Below are 20,173 nucleotides of genomic sequence, written 5' to 3' on the forward strand. Positions count from 1 at the left end.
ATCGGGGACTGGAGGAGCGGGACGCGGAGCGGACCGGCAGCGCCGCTTTCCCGCCCGTCCGCTGCGCGGCGCTGCCGGGGGAGGCCGGCCCGTCCCGGCCTGCCCCGCTCCCCGCGGCCGCTCTGCCCCGCCCGGCCCGCGCTGACGTTGGACAACAAAGATGGCGGCGGGGAGCAGCAACTACTGGGAAGGCGAGTGGGGCGGGGGGCGGCGGGCGCGGGGCGGCCGTGGGGCCCCCCCGGGGCACGGCCCGGGCACGGCACGGCGGCACCGCCGCTGGAGCCCCTCTGCTCTCTCCCGGGGGGCCGGCGGGCGCGGGCGGTGCCAGCCCGTCAGCCGTGAGGCGCCGCTGCCTGCTGAATGAACCCCGGCGGACCCTCCCGGGGCCGTGCGTGAGGGGCTGCGGGTGTCCAGCCGCGCCCTCCCCTCGGCGTGGGGCGCTTCCCCAGCCGTGAGGGTCCCCTCTCCCCTGTGGGTTTCTCTTCCTGCGAGAGCGGGACCCCCGGAGGTGCGGGGTCCCCGTGCGGGTCGGTGACTGTCCCCCGCCCCGTGCAGATCTCCGCAAGCAGGCGAGGCAGCTGGAGAACGAGCTGGACCTGAAGCTGGTCTCCTTCAGCAAGCTCTGCACCAGCTACAGCAGCACTCGAGACGGAAGACGCGACAGGTATAGGTACTAGCCCGTTTCTTTATGTTTTAAACGCTGCCTGTGGTGCTTTGGTGCGGTTTTATCGTTTGCTGAGTGCCGGTCCCACCTGTGGCTCTCAACGCTTGGCTTCTTGGGGAGCTTTCAGCACTTCTTGCTGCCGGTGTCGCTCCTGATGTGATGTTGATGTGTGAGTCAGGCTGTGGGTGACAGGTCACTGGGGAAAAGCTGGATTTAAACTTCACTCTGTGTGGGATCAGTGAGCTTTTTAATGCTTGTTATGTTGGCTTAATTCCGAGTTTTCTTGTATTAAACTTACAGGGGGTTTTCAGGGACTTCGGTATTAGGGGAATTTAGCTTTACATCTCCCAGGTGGGCTGGTGTGCTCTTTGTAATCCCAGTTTTAAGGGAAGCACCGAGCAGCTGTATAGGGAACAAGCCCTCTCTTCAAAACCGGTGGCTGTTTCTTGCTGTCTTTCTGCTGAGGTGAGTAATAATCACAGAACAGCTTGGGTTGGAAGGGACCTCAAAGATCATCTTGTTCCAACCCCTCTGCCTTGGACAGAGTTAATGAGAATAATAAGAGCTGCACATATGTTTTTAGATGTGTGTGTGTATATATATGTGGTCTGTGTGTATATACAGGGATGGTTTCTGTTTGCTTTACTCACATTTATCTTTGACTGAAGAATTAATGTGGTAAAACTTTTCAAGTCTGTCTTGTGAGTCTTGTCTTGTCTGTCTTCAAGCCTGAGAGCACCTCACCAGTGATCATGTTACTCTTGAACAACACTAGTTTCACTTTTGTTTCTGCCTCACTGCTTTTATTTGCTATGTAATCTAATTGTTTGCATTGTTTTTGCTGTCCTGTGCCAAACTTAATTCTCTTGCTCAAGTTAAGGCAGATTACCAGAGCCATGACCAGTCTCTGAGGGATGTTAGTTGCCATAATTCTGGAGGCTGGTCTGAGATGTGGCTTTTCCTTGTGGTTTCAGTTTATAAGCAAATAGGGAAGGTGTGTGAAACTAATTGTGATAAGTGGTGTGATCTGTGTTGTTCTATAGGACTGTGATTGCTTAATAAGTCAGAGGGTTGTCCTAACACTGCTACTAAGGTGTGATTATGTTGCTGGAGTAACATGCTAGGAGTGCAGTGCTCCCTCCTGCCAGTAAATAAATCAAGCTTAAAATTTGTGGGGAGTAGGATACTGGTACCAGACGGGTGTGTGGTGTCAGGCATTTCTTCCCTGAGAGGCTGTATTTCCTGCAGGTGGTACTGTGTCATCTGTTCACATTGGAGTTAAAGGCATGCAGAATAAGAAAATGCAATTTTTCGGAGCTTATTTAATCTCTAGCAAACCTGGGTATAGTGGAGCTTTCCAGCTTTCCCTGTCACTGGTGTTTCATTATCTCTGGTATTCGTGAAATGATGCAACTCTTCAGTAACTGCTCCTCCTCTCCTCCTTAGCTCTGACACAACTCCTCTCTTAAATGGATCAAGCCAGGACAGAATGTTTGAGACCATGGCTGTGGAGATTGAGCAACTTTTGGGAAAGGTAACTCGAGTTACTTTGGGTTTATTTCAGCATTTAGGCAATACCACAATCCAGATTTCTGTGATGGAAATTAGGAAATCCGAGTGTGGATTTGTGACGAGCTGGCTCCTTCGGCTTGTGCACTGTATTTTTTATTGCAAGAATAATCCATTTCACATTTTCTGGGGTGTTTTTCCTTGCTGCAGCTGACTGGGATAAATGACAAGATGGCAGAGTACACCAACAGCGCGGGCGTGCCGTCGCTGAACGCGGCGCTGATGCACACGCTGCAGCGCCACAGGGACATCCTGCAGGTAACTAAGGGGCCTCCTCCCTGCCTTCACGTTCTTTCTTTGGCTAAAATTATTATTATTATCTATGCTGATAGCACAGCGTGCTGGAGTGTCTCACCAGGAGGTGAGAATGCCACTGATTCCACCTCGCTGTCCTTCTCTCCAGGCACCCACTGAATCCTCTGAGTTGAAAAAAGAAGCGTGCTTTTTATGTCATACTGGTGGTTAGAACTTAGCTGAGAAAGAACAATAACGGGTGCTGCCTTAAGTGGGGGGGTTTTATATAGTAAAAGGGGAAATGTAATGAGTTACCCTGTCTGTGTAGTTTGTCACGTAACAATTTGCAAGGGAACATCACACTTCAGAAAACACGATTGTAAAAGCTCCTAAGCTTCTCAAGGGAGATGAAGGAAATGTGATGTTTGAAGGTGCCAGTCAGTGCTATGAATTAACCATGTTTCCATGCTATAGTACTGTTAAGATGCATATTTAATTTGGCTGGTCATATACAGTTTGATTTCTGTTTGGTGTCTGTGCTATCCATACACAGTGTGGAGAAAAATAGCATTTTTATGAATGGTTACAATGGTTTTGGTGCATACCACCTGCCAGTTAAATTGGGTTTTGAGAAGTTCCACCTGCCTGAAATGGTTTAAAATGTAAAATTGCAGCTTAAAAATAAAAGTCATCTTTGTTGTTCAGAAAATACTTTTTTTTTTTTTTTTAATCTGGTGTAACAACCAAATAAACTCAAGAGCATCTTCACCACACCAAAGAAGTAAGCTTTATTAGGGCTTCTGGTGGGAAGTTTCAACACAAGCTAATTCATCAGAAAGGTTAGGATATCTGAAACTGGGAGAAGGAATTACAGTGGATTTCCCTCCAGAACTGTAGCTGCAGGCATCAACCTTAGCAACTACTCTAAGAGCAGTGAGTTTTTAACTTCCAGCATTTTTGCTGTTAAATTCCTAAGTTGGTCTTTGTATTAGAGAACAGTTGACAATTTTAAAGGTGGCTGGGTCTCCTGTGGGTGTATTGTGTTGCTCACTTGACCTCAGGACCCTAATTTTGGGATAACTGTTTATTATTACAGGATTACACACACGAATTCCACAAAACCAAAGCAAACTTCTTGGCAATACGAGAAAGGGAAAATCTGTTGGGATCAGTACGGAAAGACATCGAGTAAGTTGTGTTTGCTCCAGCAAAGGTGTGGGACTGTCCTCGGAGGGAGAAAGTGGAGAGAATGCTTGGCATAATATGTGTCTGTGCTCTGAATAAAGCAGAAGAAGTTCCTTGAATTCACAGTTTTCATTGGGGTTCTGTTCTGTTGGATTTTAGGTCGTACAAAAGCGGGTCTGGGGTGAACAACAGAAGAACAGAACTGTTCCTCAAGGAGCACGAGCACCTTCGGAAGTAGGTGTTGTTTCCTATTTGCTTGTGTTGGAGGTGCCTCACTTTTCTGGGGGGGCTGGAACATTTGAATTTCATGCAGCTGGTTAAACATTTATTGCTTGTGCTGAGTGTGACCTGTGTGGGGTAGATAATAGTCATGGTAGTGTCAGTGATTTGGGCTTCAGGATCTCGTCAGTGACAGTTTTGTGTTGTCTTCAGAGGGTTTTGCAAGTCACTTGTGACTCAGACCTCCTCCTCCCAAGGGAGTAGATGCCTTTCACTCTGACGGGGGTAAAGTTTAAGAAAGAAAACAGAAACTCCCATTATTTGGCTGGGTTTCCCTCTCCTTTTTTTTTGTCAGTCAGGCAGAGAAAAACCTTTTCTCCTTCTGTCTCTATTGAGTGTGGACAAAAAGCGGTGGAAGACATTCATTCCAAAATTACCTACACAGTTAAATATTTGCAAATTGATTCTAGGTTAGCAGATAAGCCAAATAGAAAGTACTTTGTTGTTATTCCTGTTGCAGAGAGGGCACCAAGTTCTGAGTAGCTGCTTTGTGTGTCCTTGTTCAGCAAAAACAGCACAGGTGAGAGCAAAGAACTGGAGGGTTTGTGGTGTTTAGAGTCGGGAGATAGCTCTTCCTGCCTCTCTCCTTGCCTGGAGTTGTGCTAAACCTCAGGCCCACACGAGAGGGCAGGCTTGCATTTAAAAAAACAAATAAATAAATAATTACATGTGGCTTTCTTATGTTTAAACTTGTAGCCAGAAAGGCACAAAAAACTTTCACAGAAAGTTAAAACAATTTTTCTTCAGTTGTGGCTTATCACCACTTCATTCTCAGTTTCTTTAGTATCTTTAAAACGTAAAAATTGGTTGTTTGAAAGCTTGAATTAGGATTTTTGTTGAATGTGATCTACAAACAGAATGTTTAAATATTTCTGGAATTGTAAAAGGATATGGTAAAATACCCTTCTAAGAAACTGATCTTGCCCTGAGTGCATTATTTTGAAGTCTGCAAAAATTAAGAGCATAAAACTGACAGAATTTTGTAAACATTGTCTGGCAGATGTCTTCAGAATTTGAGCCTAACATTTATTGAGGCGTTGACTATTTGGTTTTTAAAATATGCTAAACTCTGCAGTATGTTGATAGGATTAAAATGCATGAAAAATAAAGTTAAGGCAGTTTTGGAAATAGTTTTAAACCATCTGGGTGGTTATTTGAAAATGTTAAGACTTGAAAAAAAAACCCACCACAACAATGAGGAAAAGAAAACCAAAAATAAGTGCGAGTTGGGGATCTTCAGTAAACAGGGCCAAAACTAATCATGGAATGCTCTGCAAGGTGGAGATAACTGTAAGGACTGTGAAGAAATCCAGTGTAAAAGGAGTAGACAACACTGGCAAGAAATCAAAGCTTGCAAAACTTTTGAATTGAGAATCAGTAAGCTCAGAAAAAGATACTGGCAGAGGAAATTATTAGAGAGTTTCAACATATTTGTCTTCAGAGAAAGCAGTTAATGAGCTATTCATGCCAAAAAAAGCCGTAAAAGCTAAGAAAAGGTCCCAAGAAATCACCAGGAGCTGGCAAATTATACCAAACATGCTCCTAGGATAAACTGACAAGCTTTGTGTGAGTCATGATGCTGAATATTTGTAGTGCAGTAAATCCTGGTGCCAGACTAATTGACAGAAGTAGATGATGAATATATTTACACAAAGATACTGGAGTAAAAATCCAAATGTTTTCAGTGCAGTGAAATCTATGAAGAGAGCTTGAAAAACAGACTCGGGAATATAAACTTTGCAATGTATTATTATATTCTCCAAAAGAGTGTAATAATGCCACAGGAATTATATATTCATATCAGATATTGGAGCATTCGCTTGGTCTTGACCCTGCTTAATTTATTATATTAAGTACTTTGACCTATTACATATTTATTGCATAATCTGAAAACAGAATGTGTGAACTGCTGCCCCACTGCTGAGTGCCAGACTCTTCTGTCAGCCTTTTCCTTTGAGCACAGCCATGTGAGACAGAATAAACACAAACTGGGGTTTTCTCTGGGCTGTTTTTTTCCCGTGAATGCTCTTTAAAAAGCTGCAGGATGGGATTGTTTGTGGGGTATCTGTGTGGAACAAGAGGAGAGGCGGGAAACTCTCCTGCTTTTTGCCTAAATCTGCCTCTTTCATTTTTTGTGTCACACTGTGAACACCACGAGGAAGATCCTCTTAATGTTACACATGTAGGTAATCCTAAAAAAAGGAGAGGAAATGAAAAAAACCTGTGAGTAGCAGATGCTGATGAGTAAAAGGCTCCAACACACATTAGGCACAAAGGGAATGGCAAAAAGCACTGCACAAACCCTGCCTGTGCCTGGCTTTCCATTAAGCCCTGAGGATCCTGGATCCATTTGGCCTCCCTTTGCCAGGGTGGGGCTGGCTGCTGTGTCAGTGCTGCTGGCAGCAGAGGGAATTTCCACCTTGGAATCCCAGTGGAGCTGGGGCAGCCCTCGGGCAGGGGGCACAGGGGGCCCGGTGCTGCCTCACCCCACAGCGGGCAGGGTGAGACAAAACACCTCGTGTTCTTCTCCCTTCAAAAGCTTCGCTGCTGCTCAGTCCATTTCATCAATCAGCTCTTTGTTGGGAAAAATTTGTCTAGAAGTTCTGCTGGCTGTGCATAGGAGGCATGAAGTTTCCAGGTCACTCTAAGTTGTATAAAGGTAATTCAAGAATAGCTTTATCAGCTGCTGGAGAGATGAAGGATAACACCTAATTTTTTAAATAAAAAAATTAACCCCTGTTAATTGAAATAAGGTTGGCAGAGAGATGTTTTTGAGTATTGATGCCCTGTTAATATTTTTACCTAATACCTCAGATTTCTTGGCATTATGGATGCTTAAAGAAATACCCAATCTAGTGTGGTCATATTTGCTATTCATTTTTGAAATCTCGTTTTCTTGGGTCTGTGCCATTTCCCTAAAGGTATTTCATCTTCTCTGTTTGTGTGCTTTTGGCCAGGGGTATAGACAAATCATCCTTTTTCTTCTCATGCTGTTTTCCATCTAAAGAAAACAATTTTGATGAATAGATCTAGCTTAGCATTTTAAAAACTGCCCTGAAAAGTGCTGCCTCGGAGGAAACAATTCTGTCAACCTAGAGTCTGCCCTGAGAAATTCTGCAGTTATTGATGAATTATAGTCTAAGTCAGCAAAGAAGGAACTTATGTCCTTGATTAAATTTGCAATACTGTGTGTGTATGCAAGTGAAAATCTCCCATGTGTTGTAGGTGAGTGATACCAGGGGGTACTGATGAGTTTGTGTAAAAATCGATGAAATCTTCAGAAGTTCAGACTGAAATTACAGCTGTTATTACCTATGATGAATTCCTTGTAAAGTGAGGTGAAAACACATCAATTCTGTCATTGTGGGGCAACTGTGTGACTATTACTTTATTACTCAACTCCAGCACTCGAAAAAGTAGTCATTTATCCCTTTCTAAAAGAAGTGGCTGGTGGTGAGGCAGGTGCCTGTGCTTTTAATTGTTGTCAGGTGACTGCATGTTTCTGCTGAGTGTTGCTATGCAGCCTGTGAATCTATCCAATAAAATTTTTTTAAAACCCCGTTAGTTGGAGTTGTGTGTGTGAGTGATGCAGGTAGATGAGATGAACCTTCTGCGAGTGTTCAGACACCGCTGTGTGTCTTAAAATGTTTAAAACAGGCACAGAGAGGATCAGGGTGCCAGAGTATCGGGGTAAGAAACTTTTTCTGAAGGAGGAGAAATAGGAGAGCAAACAAATCAGAGGAACGTGTGCTGCATGGGAAAGAGAAAAGAGGAATAAGAGAAGTGAGGAAAAGAAATAACAGGAACCTGCAGCAGTTGTGTAATGGTGCTAATTAATAATACATACCTGAGATGATGAGGAGAAAGTAATGTGCAGTGCTTCATGTATGTGGAGTACTCTGGAGTACTAAACACTTTTATTGCTTTCATTGTGACATTTTGTTATCAGCAGAACTATTTCAAATTTCCTGCTGCTGTTTGGGCAGAAATGGGCACATTCAGCGGAGAATAATCACCAGGAAACCTGCTTCCAAACTTTGTTGGTGATACAGGCAAGATCTTAATGGAGGGAGGGACTGACTGTTTTTCCTCCAAATATTGTCTTTTCTTACAAATTTTAACTTCAGCACTGATTTGCAGAGAGAGATCAGCTCATCGAGGTGCAGACACCTTGCAGGGTTTTTGATTACAGGTGGCTTGATCTTTTGGGAGAAAGCTGCCAGTTTTCTGCCTTAATAGAATTTCTTTTTCTTTTGTTGTCCCTGTTCTCTGTTCTGCATGCCCTGGTTTCCATTCACTGTGCTGCTGCTGCTCAGATTCCTGTGGATTTTAGTTGAACTTCAGGGTTGGATTAAGACCAGAGAACTGTGGTTGCCTCCCTTCCCATCCCCTCCCTAATTTCCAATTGCAGAAGACACGCAGTTGCCTGGGCAGTGACTGTTCCAGCTGACACACAATTCACCACTGCATCTCCTTCATCTTCTCTTGGAAACAGAGAGAATGCAGGAAAACCAGCTAATTCAACAATTCCTTCTTCCATCCCAAGGTGCTTGGGGAAGCAGCAGGGAGGGAGGAATGTGATGAGCTCTTCCCTGGGTGCCTGCTGCCTGCCTGCTCTGCAGCCTCAGAACTGCTGAGCTCCACTTTAGTCAGGCCCAGTAAGGGCTTTTTTTTTTTTTTTTTTTTTTAAATTACCAAACTTGCTTCTTAATTAAACTTATTTTTGTTCATGTCAGAGCAGAATGCGGCATTCTTGTGGTTCCATTCTCTTAATTTGAATGCAGATTTTAACTGAAGCAGCACTTGGGAATGAATAATCTTTGCTCTGGAGCAGTTACGAAAAAAAAAAAAAACCAAACAGCTCTGCCCTGGGAAGACAGAGGAGCTCTGCATGGCCCTGCTTTGGAGGGTTTGACTGGATCTGGTGCTGTGCAGTGCTGGAGAAGGGCTGCAGCACTTTGCCCACTGAACTGGAAGTTACAGTGCAAGCAGGGATTGGGGAATGTAGGTTAAAACATCTCTCTGCTGGCCATTAATTGCAAGACCTCTGGCAATGTTGTGCTGCTGTTTTCCCAAACACCATTGGCTTGTTTCCTTTGTTGCTGGAATAAGGAAGTTTGAGAAATTGCTGTATTAAAAGTGTGTGCCAGTGCTGGGATGGCTGTGGTAATCACCTCACTGCCTTAGCACTGAAATACTCAGACTTTTGGGGCAGGGCTCTGTGCTCTGTCTGAGCAGCAGCACAAAGAAAACACTTTTCAAAGAAGGGATTTGAGTAAAGGAGGATTTTTGGTGTTGCAAAGGCTTACTTAAGGATGCACAACAGCTTGTCCTGTAATCCTGTTTCAAAATACAATTCTCGTCTGTCTCTCTGCTCTGTCTCCTTTTCTATTGCTGCAGAGTTTTCTTGATTGCATCAGTGATTCTTTCCTTTAGCCTTATCTCTGTCTGGGCTTGAGTGGGTTTTATCTCCAAGGCTGCTGGCAGAACCTCTGTCTCCTGAAGACTGGTGGCAGAGGGACACAAGGCCACTCTGGAAGTGGCTGGATCAGCTTCCCCTGTCACAGTCCCCAACTGAATACGGCACTTGGGCACATCATCTGCTCAACTGCAGCACCAGACTGAGGATAATGTGCTGTTTTCTTATTTTAATAGTAAATAATGTTCAGAAAGGGAGACATTTCATGTCTTCTGGGAAAGGAGAAACTTCACTATATATAATTATGTGACTCTATGAGCAAGTTGTTGAAGTAGTTTAATGAGAATTTGGGGAGGTTCAAAGCTTCAGGCAATGAGGAAAGATGCTCTCTTGGGTATTACTATTATTTATAAATAACTTTATAAAAGATCATGAAAATCAGCCAAGCAATTCATGATTTAAGAGGTTTTTTTCCTCTAAAAATAGTTTGGGCTTCATTAGAGTAAAATCAACTATTTCTTTTAATCTTCCTGTGCTGTATTTAGGCCTGAAACAAAACCCCTACCCAAACCACTAAACCAAAGCTTCTATGTCTCAATGTTTATTTGCCTGCTTTCCTAATAGTTGGATTGCTTTAACAATATTGTAATCAATAATTTCCCTGACACTGATGACTGTTGTGACATTTTTATATCTCAATACGTCTAAAATTACGGGGACACCAAATAAAAAAAAAATCAAACCCACCACACACAGCACAAAACTTAGTTTGGGAATTTCCTCTGTAACTTCCAGTACAAAACTGAATTATCCAGGTGACAAAGTAGGCAGCCACATTAACATTAAGAGCTTCAAGCTCATTGTTTGCTTTTCATCTGTGTAAAAAGTGGAGGTTTATGGATGAAATTCCATGTACCCCAGGGAAAGTGGCTATGGAAACTCTTGCAGGTCTTTATGAATGTCTGCAGAAGCTAAAGGGCAAACTCTCCCAGAGTGAAAGATTACCTGAATATATAATGGAAAAAAAAGTGACTGGGACAAAAACTCTGCTCTGGTTCTTGATTCTGAGCTTCCCCTTAGAAACAGCGCTTTGGGAAAGGGAAGGATATAAAGCCACACTTCAAACTTCAGGGCTTTGTGGTTTCTTCTGAAGTTTTTTGCTCCTTTCAGAAATAAACAAGTCGCTGATGCATGTTTTATTTGTTTTTAGCTTTCCTTTCAACACTGTTTCTTAACTAGGACAGCTTCCCCCTCCAAGGTCTGTATTGAAATTAGGGCTTTCACGAGTGCTGAAATCCTTCCTGCCATGGGTTGGTTCTGAAAAGCAGGTGCAGCTTTTCAACAGAATCAACAATTGTGGAGTTTTGTCGAGTTCCTTTTGTGCAATCTGAGAATCACTTTTATTATTCTAATGCAGCATGTCATTTTTTTTGTCAGTGTGGCTATGCACTTCATTATTCTTTAGGGCTAGAAGTGCTTGCTCATTATTTGCTATTGGATCCTCCAGTAAAAACAAGCTGTTGAACTCAATCTGATGCGCATGGATATGTTAAGTAGTGATTATTTCCATTTTCTTATATAGAGAGTGTATCTCTGGAAAGTTACCGCACTACTGCATAAATGTCATTCTTGAGTTTTATTTAATTTCAGCCTCTCCTAATGCATCGGAATTAGGTTCTCCTCATTCTTGGCTGCTGAATGGTTGCTGTGCAGATATCTTTGTGTTCTATCAAATCCATGATGCTAAGCAGAACTAGATCCAAATTACCCTTAAAGCACCCCTATTTTATCCTAATAATAGAGTTCTGTTTAGAACTTTTCAAGGACCTTAGTTCTGTTGTGATTTGAAAGATGCAGAGTGTTTTCCTCTCACTTGAGAGACTTGTTTATATCAAGTATAGTTGCACTTCTGGAAGAATGTGTCTTGTTCAGTCTCAGATAAAAAGCTCTAAGAACACTGGGAAATTGGGTCAGAAGGAAAATGCTGAGATCTTTATCCATTAATGAATTGCATCCTGGATTTGGCTTGTGGATCGTTTAAATGTAGTGTGCACTTCTACATTTTGAACCACAAGTATTTGTTATGTTGCATAGTTAACTGTGCAGCTTTAAGAATCATTTTCTGCAACGGGCAGAAATTAATTAACAGGCAGGTAGAGAATTGTAAATCATGTACCTCAGCCAAGTCCTGCATGAAAACCACAGAGCTTCTCCCAAAAAACCCTCAAAACCACAGCAGGTGAAAATGCAGTTAGGGCACAGAACACGTGTCTGTCAGTGTGGATTTTAGGGTTTCATACTACATTAGAGTTGGGTTGTCATCCTTGGGATAACTCCCACTTCATTTCTGTGTTAGCTGGACTGGAAATTAAAAAGATATTAATTATGAAGTTATTTATGTGATGGGGCTCTTGCAGAAGACATTCCCCCTTGTGCTCTCCTGGTTACTTAGGAGTGTGTGAGTAGTGGAACAGTTCTTTAGCTTTGCCAAGCTTTAGTCAAAAAACACTGAGCTAGAAAAGTGATACAATCTATTTTGTTACAGCACAGATTACAAACAGCTTGTGTTTGTTGTAAGCTGAGCATCTCCTGTCTGTGTGTGCCCAACAAATCAGCCCTGACAGGTTATCCTGGGAGAGCTCCATTTTAGTCAGGTCGGTGTCAGATATCAGAGCCTGTGTTGCTTGATTTTTGACGGGTTTTCCCTTTAGTTAAAGGTCCCGTCCAAATCCCATGTTTAAAAGCAGGGGCAGTAATGCAGGCAGCCCTGCCCCTGGCTGCTGGCAGTGCGTGCAGATGTAAAATTTGAGGAAATGCCGATGGAGTCCATTAGGAAGTTACTGGAATTGTTCTGACAGTTGTGGTTGCTGATAATGACTTACAGTAAAGCCTGCCCTCCTCAGTTGATTTCACTTGGTTCCTATGGGTAATATGGAGCAATTACATGGGAGGGTCAATCTCTCCAGGAACTTTTCCCAACCAGGACTCGAGGCCTCATTACCTGGTGCCATCCTGGCACTGGGTTTGTGCTCAACCAGCTGCTGCACTTCATGTGGACCGTAGGAGCTGTTCTCATTTTTTTTAAAGTTTTTACCTGCCTTCTTTGGGTAAACTGAGCACTGCAGGTTATTGAGAAGCTCTTATTCCCTTATAGATTTGCAGTAAGGGAAGCAGTATTGCTGCTGCTCGCCCTCTTGGGGCTCTCAGGCACTTTCCCAGTCGTCTGCATGCCAAAGAGCTTTCTTGGCTAACTCCTCTTGTAGAGAAACAGTTCTTCCACTCTGATAATTCCCAGACAGCTCCATGGAGTTCAGTGGAGGTGCAGGCTATACCCTTTGGAAATCCAGGAGAAACAGCTGTTGGTGCTGTCACACTTGTGAAGGTGGATCCCTGTTTCAAGGGAGAAATTCCCTTGGTGCTTGTTTGCCTCCTTTAAACTGAATTAGAACCACTAATCTTTTTATTGGTTATGTTGCACATGTAGATGTGTTTGCAGGTGTTAGCTGCAAAGAAAGTGCTTTTCTTAGTGTATCTAAAGTCCAAATCGCTGGAATTGATGAACTGTTGAGGTATTTACTTAGTGATGTAGCTAGAAGTCAAATTTTTAGCTGAATTTGTGTTACAGGATTGCAGTTGGAGGGAGGAGGTTTCACCAGATTATTTTCCTGGAAATCCTTTGGCAGATTCTTCCCTGCAGTGAAAGAGATGCCTTCTGTGTATTTTTTTTTCCCTCATGTAGAATTTCTTTCCATCTGGAAAGAAATTCAGCACCAGACAATGTTGGTTTACTCTTGCCTAGAGCAATGGGATTCTGTTCCAGTGCTTCTCATTCTAGATTTAACTAATTGCTGGCATTGATGAAAAGCAACATGATATTGTGCTTTTTTCTTCTCCAGTTTTGCAACTATTCCTCATTCTTACTGAAAGGGGTTTCTGAGGTGTGCAGCAGTAAGCTTACTGAGGTGTTCAGAGTTTGTAGATGTGATGATGATGAGCAAATTTATACATTGAATAATGCACGCATTTGTGCTGGGTTTTGTGTTAGATTGTTGCCTTCTGCAACAGACAATGTGACAAAATTGCATTTCCTTAGCATCCAGATTTGTGCTTGAATTAACACTCAAAGAAAACCAACAAAAAAGAGCAGTTTGAGTCAGTATTTGAACCTTTCTTTGCTTTCAGAGTAGTTTCTGTGGGGAAACTGTTCATCCCTGAAAAAGCCTATTTTGCCTCATGTCTTTGTTTTTGGCCAGCCAGCCTTTCTCATGCTGGAAGTGGAAAATGTGTGCTGCTTAGTCAAGTATATTGGTCTTAATACACAATAAATAGACTTCTACAGCAATTTGTGCCTTTTTTAGCTACTTTGAAGCTAAATTGAATCAAACTTGGGACAAGTCTTATAAAATCTGGAATATCTTGTTATCACAGGGAGGCAAAAAAAAAAGTGTTCAGCTTTACATTCTTCTACTTAAGTTTTTAAAGAGCTTAATGATCATGAATTTTTAATATGATAAGGAATGTTGATGGCAATCAGAAAAAATGAGTTGGAGATTGGGTTTTTGTGTGTGTGTGTGCACAGAGGTTGGGTTTTTTTCATTATTATTCTCTTATTATGACGATGGAAATAACTGGCTGTATAAATCAGATTTGCCTCATAGCTATATATTTGTATTAGAGTGTTTTGCATTCCTTGAAGCTCCACATTGCCTGGTGATGCAGGACTGTGAAAATATGAAAGATTTATTGGAGGCAGTTTGAGAGAGCAGAGCAGTTAGAGAAAGAACAAAGTAAAATTATTATTCCTGTAGTTATTCATTATGAAAGGAAGAAAATAGTTTTCAAGTGCTATGTTAGTTTATTCTACAGGGTTTTCCCTATCCCTTTTAAATTATTCTATGTGATAATATTACCCTTAATTTCATCTGAAGGGTTTAAAGCATGCTGTGAGATGCGTTGGGTGCAGATGAGTTTTACTGCTTTGCCCTGTTCCTCTGACTTGGTTTGGGTATCAGCAACAAAACCTATGGATATGAGAGAAGCCCAGTCCTCAGCTAAGTATTCCTCTATATTAATGGATTTTATTTAAGTGCAGACACAGAGATTTGCCTTACAAACAACATGAAATGCTTTCTTTTAGTTGTAAAAACCTGATGTGATGAGCAGGACTCTTTTCCATCTGGGAGGCATATTTCACTTAATTTCTGCTTCAGATTAATTTACCTGTCTGCATATTTAAAAGACAAGCTGTGCCATCTTCTGCAGACAGCAGTTGCACAGAGGCCTGGTTATTTCGTATGCATGGCTGCTGCTGCTGCTGTTGGGTTTGTGCCATTCCTTACAGGAGGTGATTGCCTCAGCAGCTTCCAGCCTTTTTTTTTTTTTTTCCTGTAGTATTTTTAAATGGCTTTGTCTGTCTGGACAGGTGAAAATGCAGAGTTTATTGAAACAGATGGCAAGTCAGATTAATAATGCCCAGAACCATCTTTTGCTTGGATGTTCATAAGGAAATGTCCACTGGATTTGTTGTCTGCTTGGACAGCAGAAGAACAAAGTCAATAGACTTTCATTTAAGAGCTTCTTTTTGTAGTGTTTTGAATATGTAAGTTAAGCACAATTGCCTTGTTCAATGTTATTTTTTTATTCTGGCAAATGATTGAAATGAATGTTATTTTTAATTGTGAGAACAGCTTCTATTTGCGGAGAACAGGTTATTAATAGTCAGAGATCTGCTAACTTGCCTTGTGTCTCTGGGCCCTGTTGTACTTTGTGTTCCTGATCTTCCTTAAATCTGACTTATTTTTATGGTTATGAGCTGTAAAATGAATGAAACAGATGCTTCTGTTTGGGTGTCACTGTGAGTGAACTTTACAATCTGTGTTTGCCAAGGAATCCAAATCTGCACATCAGAATCCCCGAAATGTTCCCGCTCACACTGACTGCCTTTACCAGAATGTCAGGGAATGTCGTGGCCATTTCCTGGGGAGTTTGTTCACCTTGCAAGGAGAGATGAGTTTGGAAATCCTCTCAAGAGCTGATTCTTCTTGGGCTGGGGAGAAAGTTGTGCTAATAAATCTGTGCTTCCTTTAGTCTGCCCTTACCTACACGTCTTCATTCTGAAGAAAATTCCTGTGTATCTCATCCTTTTAAATATTTAGGATGATTCCTCATTGAAATGTTGATCTTGAGGCTTCAGGTGCCTGGTAAATGCTCTGTGTTGGCATTTGCAGCTCATGCCTGTGTGTATTGGTGTTCAGAACTGTTTTTTACTGGTTTATATATTTTTATGACCTTCTGTCATCATTTTACAGGTAGCCACATGCCCAGAATTTATTTTTGCGTGTGTATAAGCGTACATACACATATAAAAATAAAACACTGTAATGTAATCTGAAGCTTTTAAATAACTTTTTGTGTTTATGTGTCTAAGTAATAAAACTGCCCATCTACAACTTCGCCTCTATCATAAAAAGCAGTGAGTGTCCGTGCTGTAAACTGGCAAGCCTAATTTTGGTGCTCTAAAAGCCTTGGAGGACATCCTAGGTCACTTGAGGTCTGTAAAAGTGTTCAGCTTCTCTGTCAACTTCAGTTCATCAACATAAAAATTCTGTAATTTACTCAGTTAAATGGATGAGGAGCTGATAATGATTTTTCTAAGGTAGGTTTTTTAATAGGGCTGTTCTAACATTTTCTTCCACAGAATTTTTTTAAGTGTAACCTGTTTCCAGCAAGGTTTTTAATACCTTTTCATTGATAATTTTTTTTTAAAAAAATTGAACCTTTTCTAAAGTGATTCATTCTTGTGCACTGCTCTTGCTTTTGAGGCTGTTTTCTAATGGTTTTGCAGTTTATTCTTATTATGCCCTGCCCACATAACACACTTGTCTGTTTGAGACTATCTATGAAAGGCACATTATCAGCTGCGTTGTGCCTCTTGGAGACTCAGCGATTACAGAAATCTTTAATGCATTGCTTTCCTGTTCTGCCTGCCTTGGGGACATGGGGAGATGCTGTGACACTGCTCTGTGTACACATCTAGGGTGTTTCCCTTCTCTGTGCCAGTGTCATAAACACCACACAGTGAATAAAACTGGTTTTATTTGCTTAAACCAACGTGCTCACAACTGATGCAAATCTTAGCGTAGCTCTGTTTGCTGCCCCAGTCGAGTCCCTGGCAGCTTAAAATCGAGCAAAATATTTTTAGTTCTCTGTTCTGTGTCTGTATTTCAATCCATGGACAGCCTGAAATAGCAACCTTCGTGTTTTCACTCCTCTTCACAGACAAATAAAGTCATTTTGTTTGCCTCTCTCTCCCCCTCCCCAGGCAGGTCGCACACGCGTGCGCTCGCTGCCCCGCGTGCTCCTTCCCCTGCACCTCCAGCTGGAGCTGTGGAGGGATCTCCAGAATTCCTGTGGGAAGAAGAAAAGTTCCAAATCAGGCAGCTCCGGCTGAGTCAGAGGCAGAGAGAGCTGTACTGCTCCGGGGGCTGGCAAAACACTTGGAATGAGGAGGGTGGAGGATGGAGATGGCCGTGCACTTTTGGCTTCTTTGAGTTTGGAAGCAGTAAATTCTGATTTAATACTGAAAGCAGTAGCCGGCACAACATAAAACTACTTTTCTGTCAGGCTGATTTCCTCCTCAAACTGCAATTTTGCAATTATTCTCCAAGAACTTGTATGAATCTGTGGGATAAAGGGAGCAGTTGTAGGGTTGCATTGTTGTTTCTGCGCTGTGGGAAGTGGGAATGATGCAGTCACCTGTTCCACGTCAGGGTTACACTGGAGATATTGTTTGCTGTAACAAGAGAGGTTTTTCTGGCATTTCACAACTAGCTGCAAAGCAGTGATTAAAAACCCTGTGTGAAAGTTGAGTACAGAAAAGGAGAAATAGCTGCAGTCCTCCCAGGATCTCGTTACTCTCCTTAATGGTGCGTGTCGGGTTTTAAATGAAATGTCCTCTCTGGTGCTGTGCTTGAAGCTGCCTTTTTTTCTTTCCCAGGGATGCTGCACAAGAGTGGATCGATGTGTGGCAGGCAGGGCAGGGCCATGTGTCACCCAGGGCTTTCTCTGACACGTGGTGTGTGTTGTGTTCCCATCAGTTCGGGTCTCATGCAGCTGGTGTTGCCACAGAAGGAATTTGCCAGTATAAACCGGTGTTTGGGGAGCTAATCCTGAGCAGGGCTCTGAGATGGACCCAAGTCTCAGCTTCTTAATCATTAGTGACATTTTTCGAAGGGGTGGGCAGGATTAAAAAGCAATAAAATTAGCTATTCCTTTCTCTAATACCCCTTTCCAAACAGTCCTCCATAAATCAAAATGCCAATTCCCCTTTTTTTGTCTCCTCAGTGTTTTATGTGTTCTCCTGAGCAGCTGCTCTTGCTACACTCAGGAAATGCTGCTCTAGAGGATATTCCAGTGCATCTTCTCCAAAGTCTATATAAACCAAACCTATGTAGTAGCAAAATGTGACAGCGTCCAGAAATAAAACATTGTAAAGGCAGATTTATAAGGATGATGATGGGGGATCATTGATCAGTGATCTAAAGTAGTACTTAGTGCTTGTTACTTTTTTTAACTTTTTTTTTTTCCTTTTGGCTTTCAGCTCAGATCGACTGATAGAAGAAACAATAAGGTAGGGATGAATGTAAAAATTTTCATTATTTCCCATACAATCAGCATTTCTATTAAATTGTGTCTAAATATATCAGTCACTATATTTATACAGTAACTGTATTGTTTCCAGCTCCTTGGCAGTGCTACAGTGAATTGCTGGTGGGTTTGGTTTGGGTTTTTTCTATTCAATATTGACATAAGAATGTTGCTTCAATATTTTATTCACCTCGCGTAGAAAATTTGGGTTTCTGCTCAAAGGTGAATCACCTTTGGAGCAGAGTGAATCTCAGCCTGAGCTGTTGAGGGCTATTCCAGTAGTTGTTTCTTCTCACAGTGACACTCATGTAAAACCTGATTTCTGTGATCCTTCAATGTATTCAGAATATTCAGTACCCAGTGTGCAGCTGATATAGGTAAGGCTTTTGCCACAGCTGCTTGAGAGGTTATTGCTGTTGTACATTTATTTTTTTCTTACTCTTACATTGTTTGAATTCTTAAATGATACCTTCTCTAACTGATCCAGACATTTTAGAACTGTAGCAACATAAATTTTATTATCTGTGCCCTTTCCAAGCCGACCTTTTGCAGACCAATAACTCAAACTGTAATAATGCCCGATTTAATGGTTTTAAATTTTAGATGATTGCTTTAAAACAAAGCAGGAAAAAAAAAAAAAAGAAGAAAGAAAGCAAGATATGCTTTCAGACAATGCACGTACTGACATAAGTGACCAAGAAGAGTAATTAGATGCAGCAAGGCTGTGTCCATTAAGCGCTGGCTGCCTTAAGTACACACAGTGGGCTCAGGATAATTAACATGGAGGAGGAATGTGTTAAACCACATCAGTGTGCAGTGATGAACCAGAAGTGACCAGTGCAATAATACCTGAAAATGTGGGTGATGTGGGTGCAATTTTTCGCCACAGCTTCACAGAAATATTTCTCCAAATTAACCCAGCTGTATTTGTTTTGGGTTCTAGTCCTTTCCTCACTAAAAACTTCTCCTTTATTGCCATGCTTGTAACCCTGCATTTCCATCTCAAAAATGCTCAGTGTTTGGTGAATTTCTTCTTTGCTGCCACTACAAGTAAGCAGAGCATTAAGCAGCATATGGTGATCTATTACTCTTAATATCCTGCAAAATTACTTGTAATTACTTGCAATTATGTCATTGGCCTGGCTTCTTGATTCCCTGTCATCAGAGGAACTCAGAGCTCTCAACCTTGCACCATTTGTTATCTGTAGTAAGTTCTTGCTTGAGTTGTTGCCAAAAATGTTGTACAGTTTTTGGGTACAAAAAGAACTTGTTTAGTAACTACATGGAGTAGGAAATGTAATTCCACTTATATCTGAGTTGAATTCTGCCTCTGTTAAAACCAGGGTGAATTTTTTGTTGAAGTTTTTTTTCCCTATGGTCCCCAGTGGTGGCGTTTGGGTGTGACATTAGTTGATGGTAAATTCTGCTGCCTTCTAAGTGAATTTCCCAGATGGAAGTTTACCCAGCTCACCAATTGTTTTATCTATTGTAACCCAAATAAAAGAGGGAATTGTACAGAAGAGGCTGTTGGAGGACTGATTCCTTGAGTTGTAATTAGCTTATTCCGGCTACTGCTCTGTCTTCAAGGTTTACATCTGCTGCAGTTCATTACTCATTTTTTAATTAAGCAAGTCAGGAAATGGCGTTTTATTTCCTTCACACTTCACACTTTCATTTCCTCAGGGTTTGTTACTAAGCACTGATCCTAAACGCTGGAAAGCACTTTTTTGTGTGTGCAGAGGCTTTTTTGTTGACAAGCTACAGCCACTAATTGTGAGCCCCTGCTCTGATTTTCTGTCAGGAGGAGAAGTGAGGAGTCTGACTCTTCCTCTGCCTGGTCCTCCATGGAGCAAACATCCGTGCCAGGGAATAAATGGGCACCTGAGCTGAAATGATTCAGTAACTAAAGCAGTGAGCAGGGCTGTCACTCCAGATGTGTCGTTATTACTAAACTTTTTATCAATTTTTAAATGAATTACGTGCCATGGGTTCTTACTGCAGCATATTTCTCTCCAGAAGCGAGTGGGATGTGATACTTTGTACTGCAGTTCTTTTGGAACAGCGTTCACTTCTCTTGGCCAGATTTAAAAATAAGCAGAGATTTTGCTTAATATGTTTGGAGTTCTCAGGTTTTCATTTTCAAACATTATCACTTCTCCAAAATAGCAGACCATTTA

At 41.9% G+C, this 20,173-nt stretch overlaps 1 protein-coding gene across 7 annotated transcripts in view; it reads left to right on the forward strand.

Annotated features, from left to right (window-relative positions):
• The first annotated feature begins 56 nt into the window (after window positions 1–56).
• Window positions 57–20,173, forward strand: part of GOSR1 (golgi SNAP receptor complex member 1) — a 28,922-nt gene continuing 8,805 nt past the window's right edge. The window contains exons 1-7 of one of the 7 annotated variants that reach the window (XM_066201881.1): window positions 57–191; window positions 556–670; window positions 2,111–2,198; window positions 2,384–2,491; window positions 3,564–3,655; window positions 3,812–3,886; window positions 17,950–17,979. In XM_066201881.1, the coding sequence (XP_066057978.1) occupies window positions 161–191; window positions 556–670; window positions 2,111–2,198; window positions 2,384–2,491; window positions 3,564–3,655; window positions 3,812–3,886; window positions 17,950–17,979 (539 nt within the window). In that variant the 5' untranslated portion in view covers window positions 57–160. Of the gene's footprint in view, window positions 192–555; window positions 671–1,027; window positions 1,130–1,739; window positions 1,812–1,892; window positions 1,913–1,943; window positions 2,007–2,110; window positions 2,199–2,383; window positions 2,492–3,563; window positions 3,656–3,811; window positions 3,887–17,949; window positions 17,980–20,173 lie in introns of those variants that run through there. The other 6 variants (XM_066201882.1, XM_066201884.1, XM_066201885.1 and 3 more) reach the window with 6 other exon arrangements.

The sequence above is a fragment of the Chamaea fasciata genome, unplaced genomic scaffold (genome assembly GCF_029207755.1).
Source record: "Chamaea fasciata isolate MVZ Bird 193981 ecotype frontalis unplaced genomic scaffold, bChaFas1.0.hap1 SCAF_21, whole genome shotgun sequence".
NCBI classification, from domain to species: Eukaryota; Metazoa; Chordata; class Aves; order Passeriformes; family Sylviidae; genus Chamaea; species Chamaea fasciata.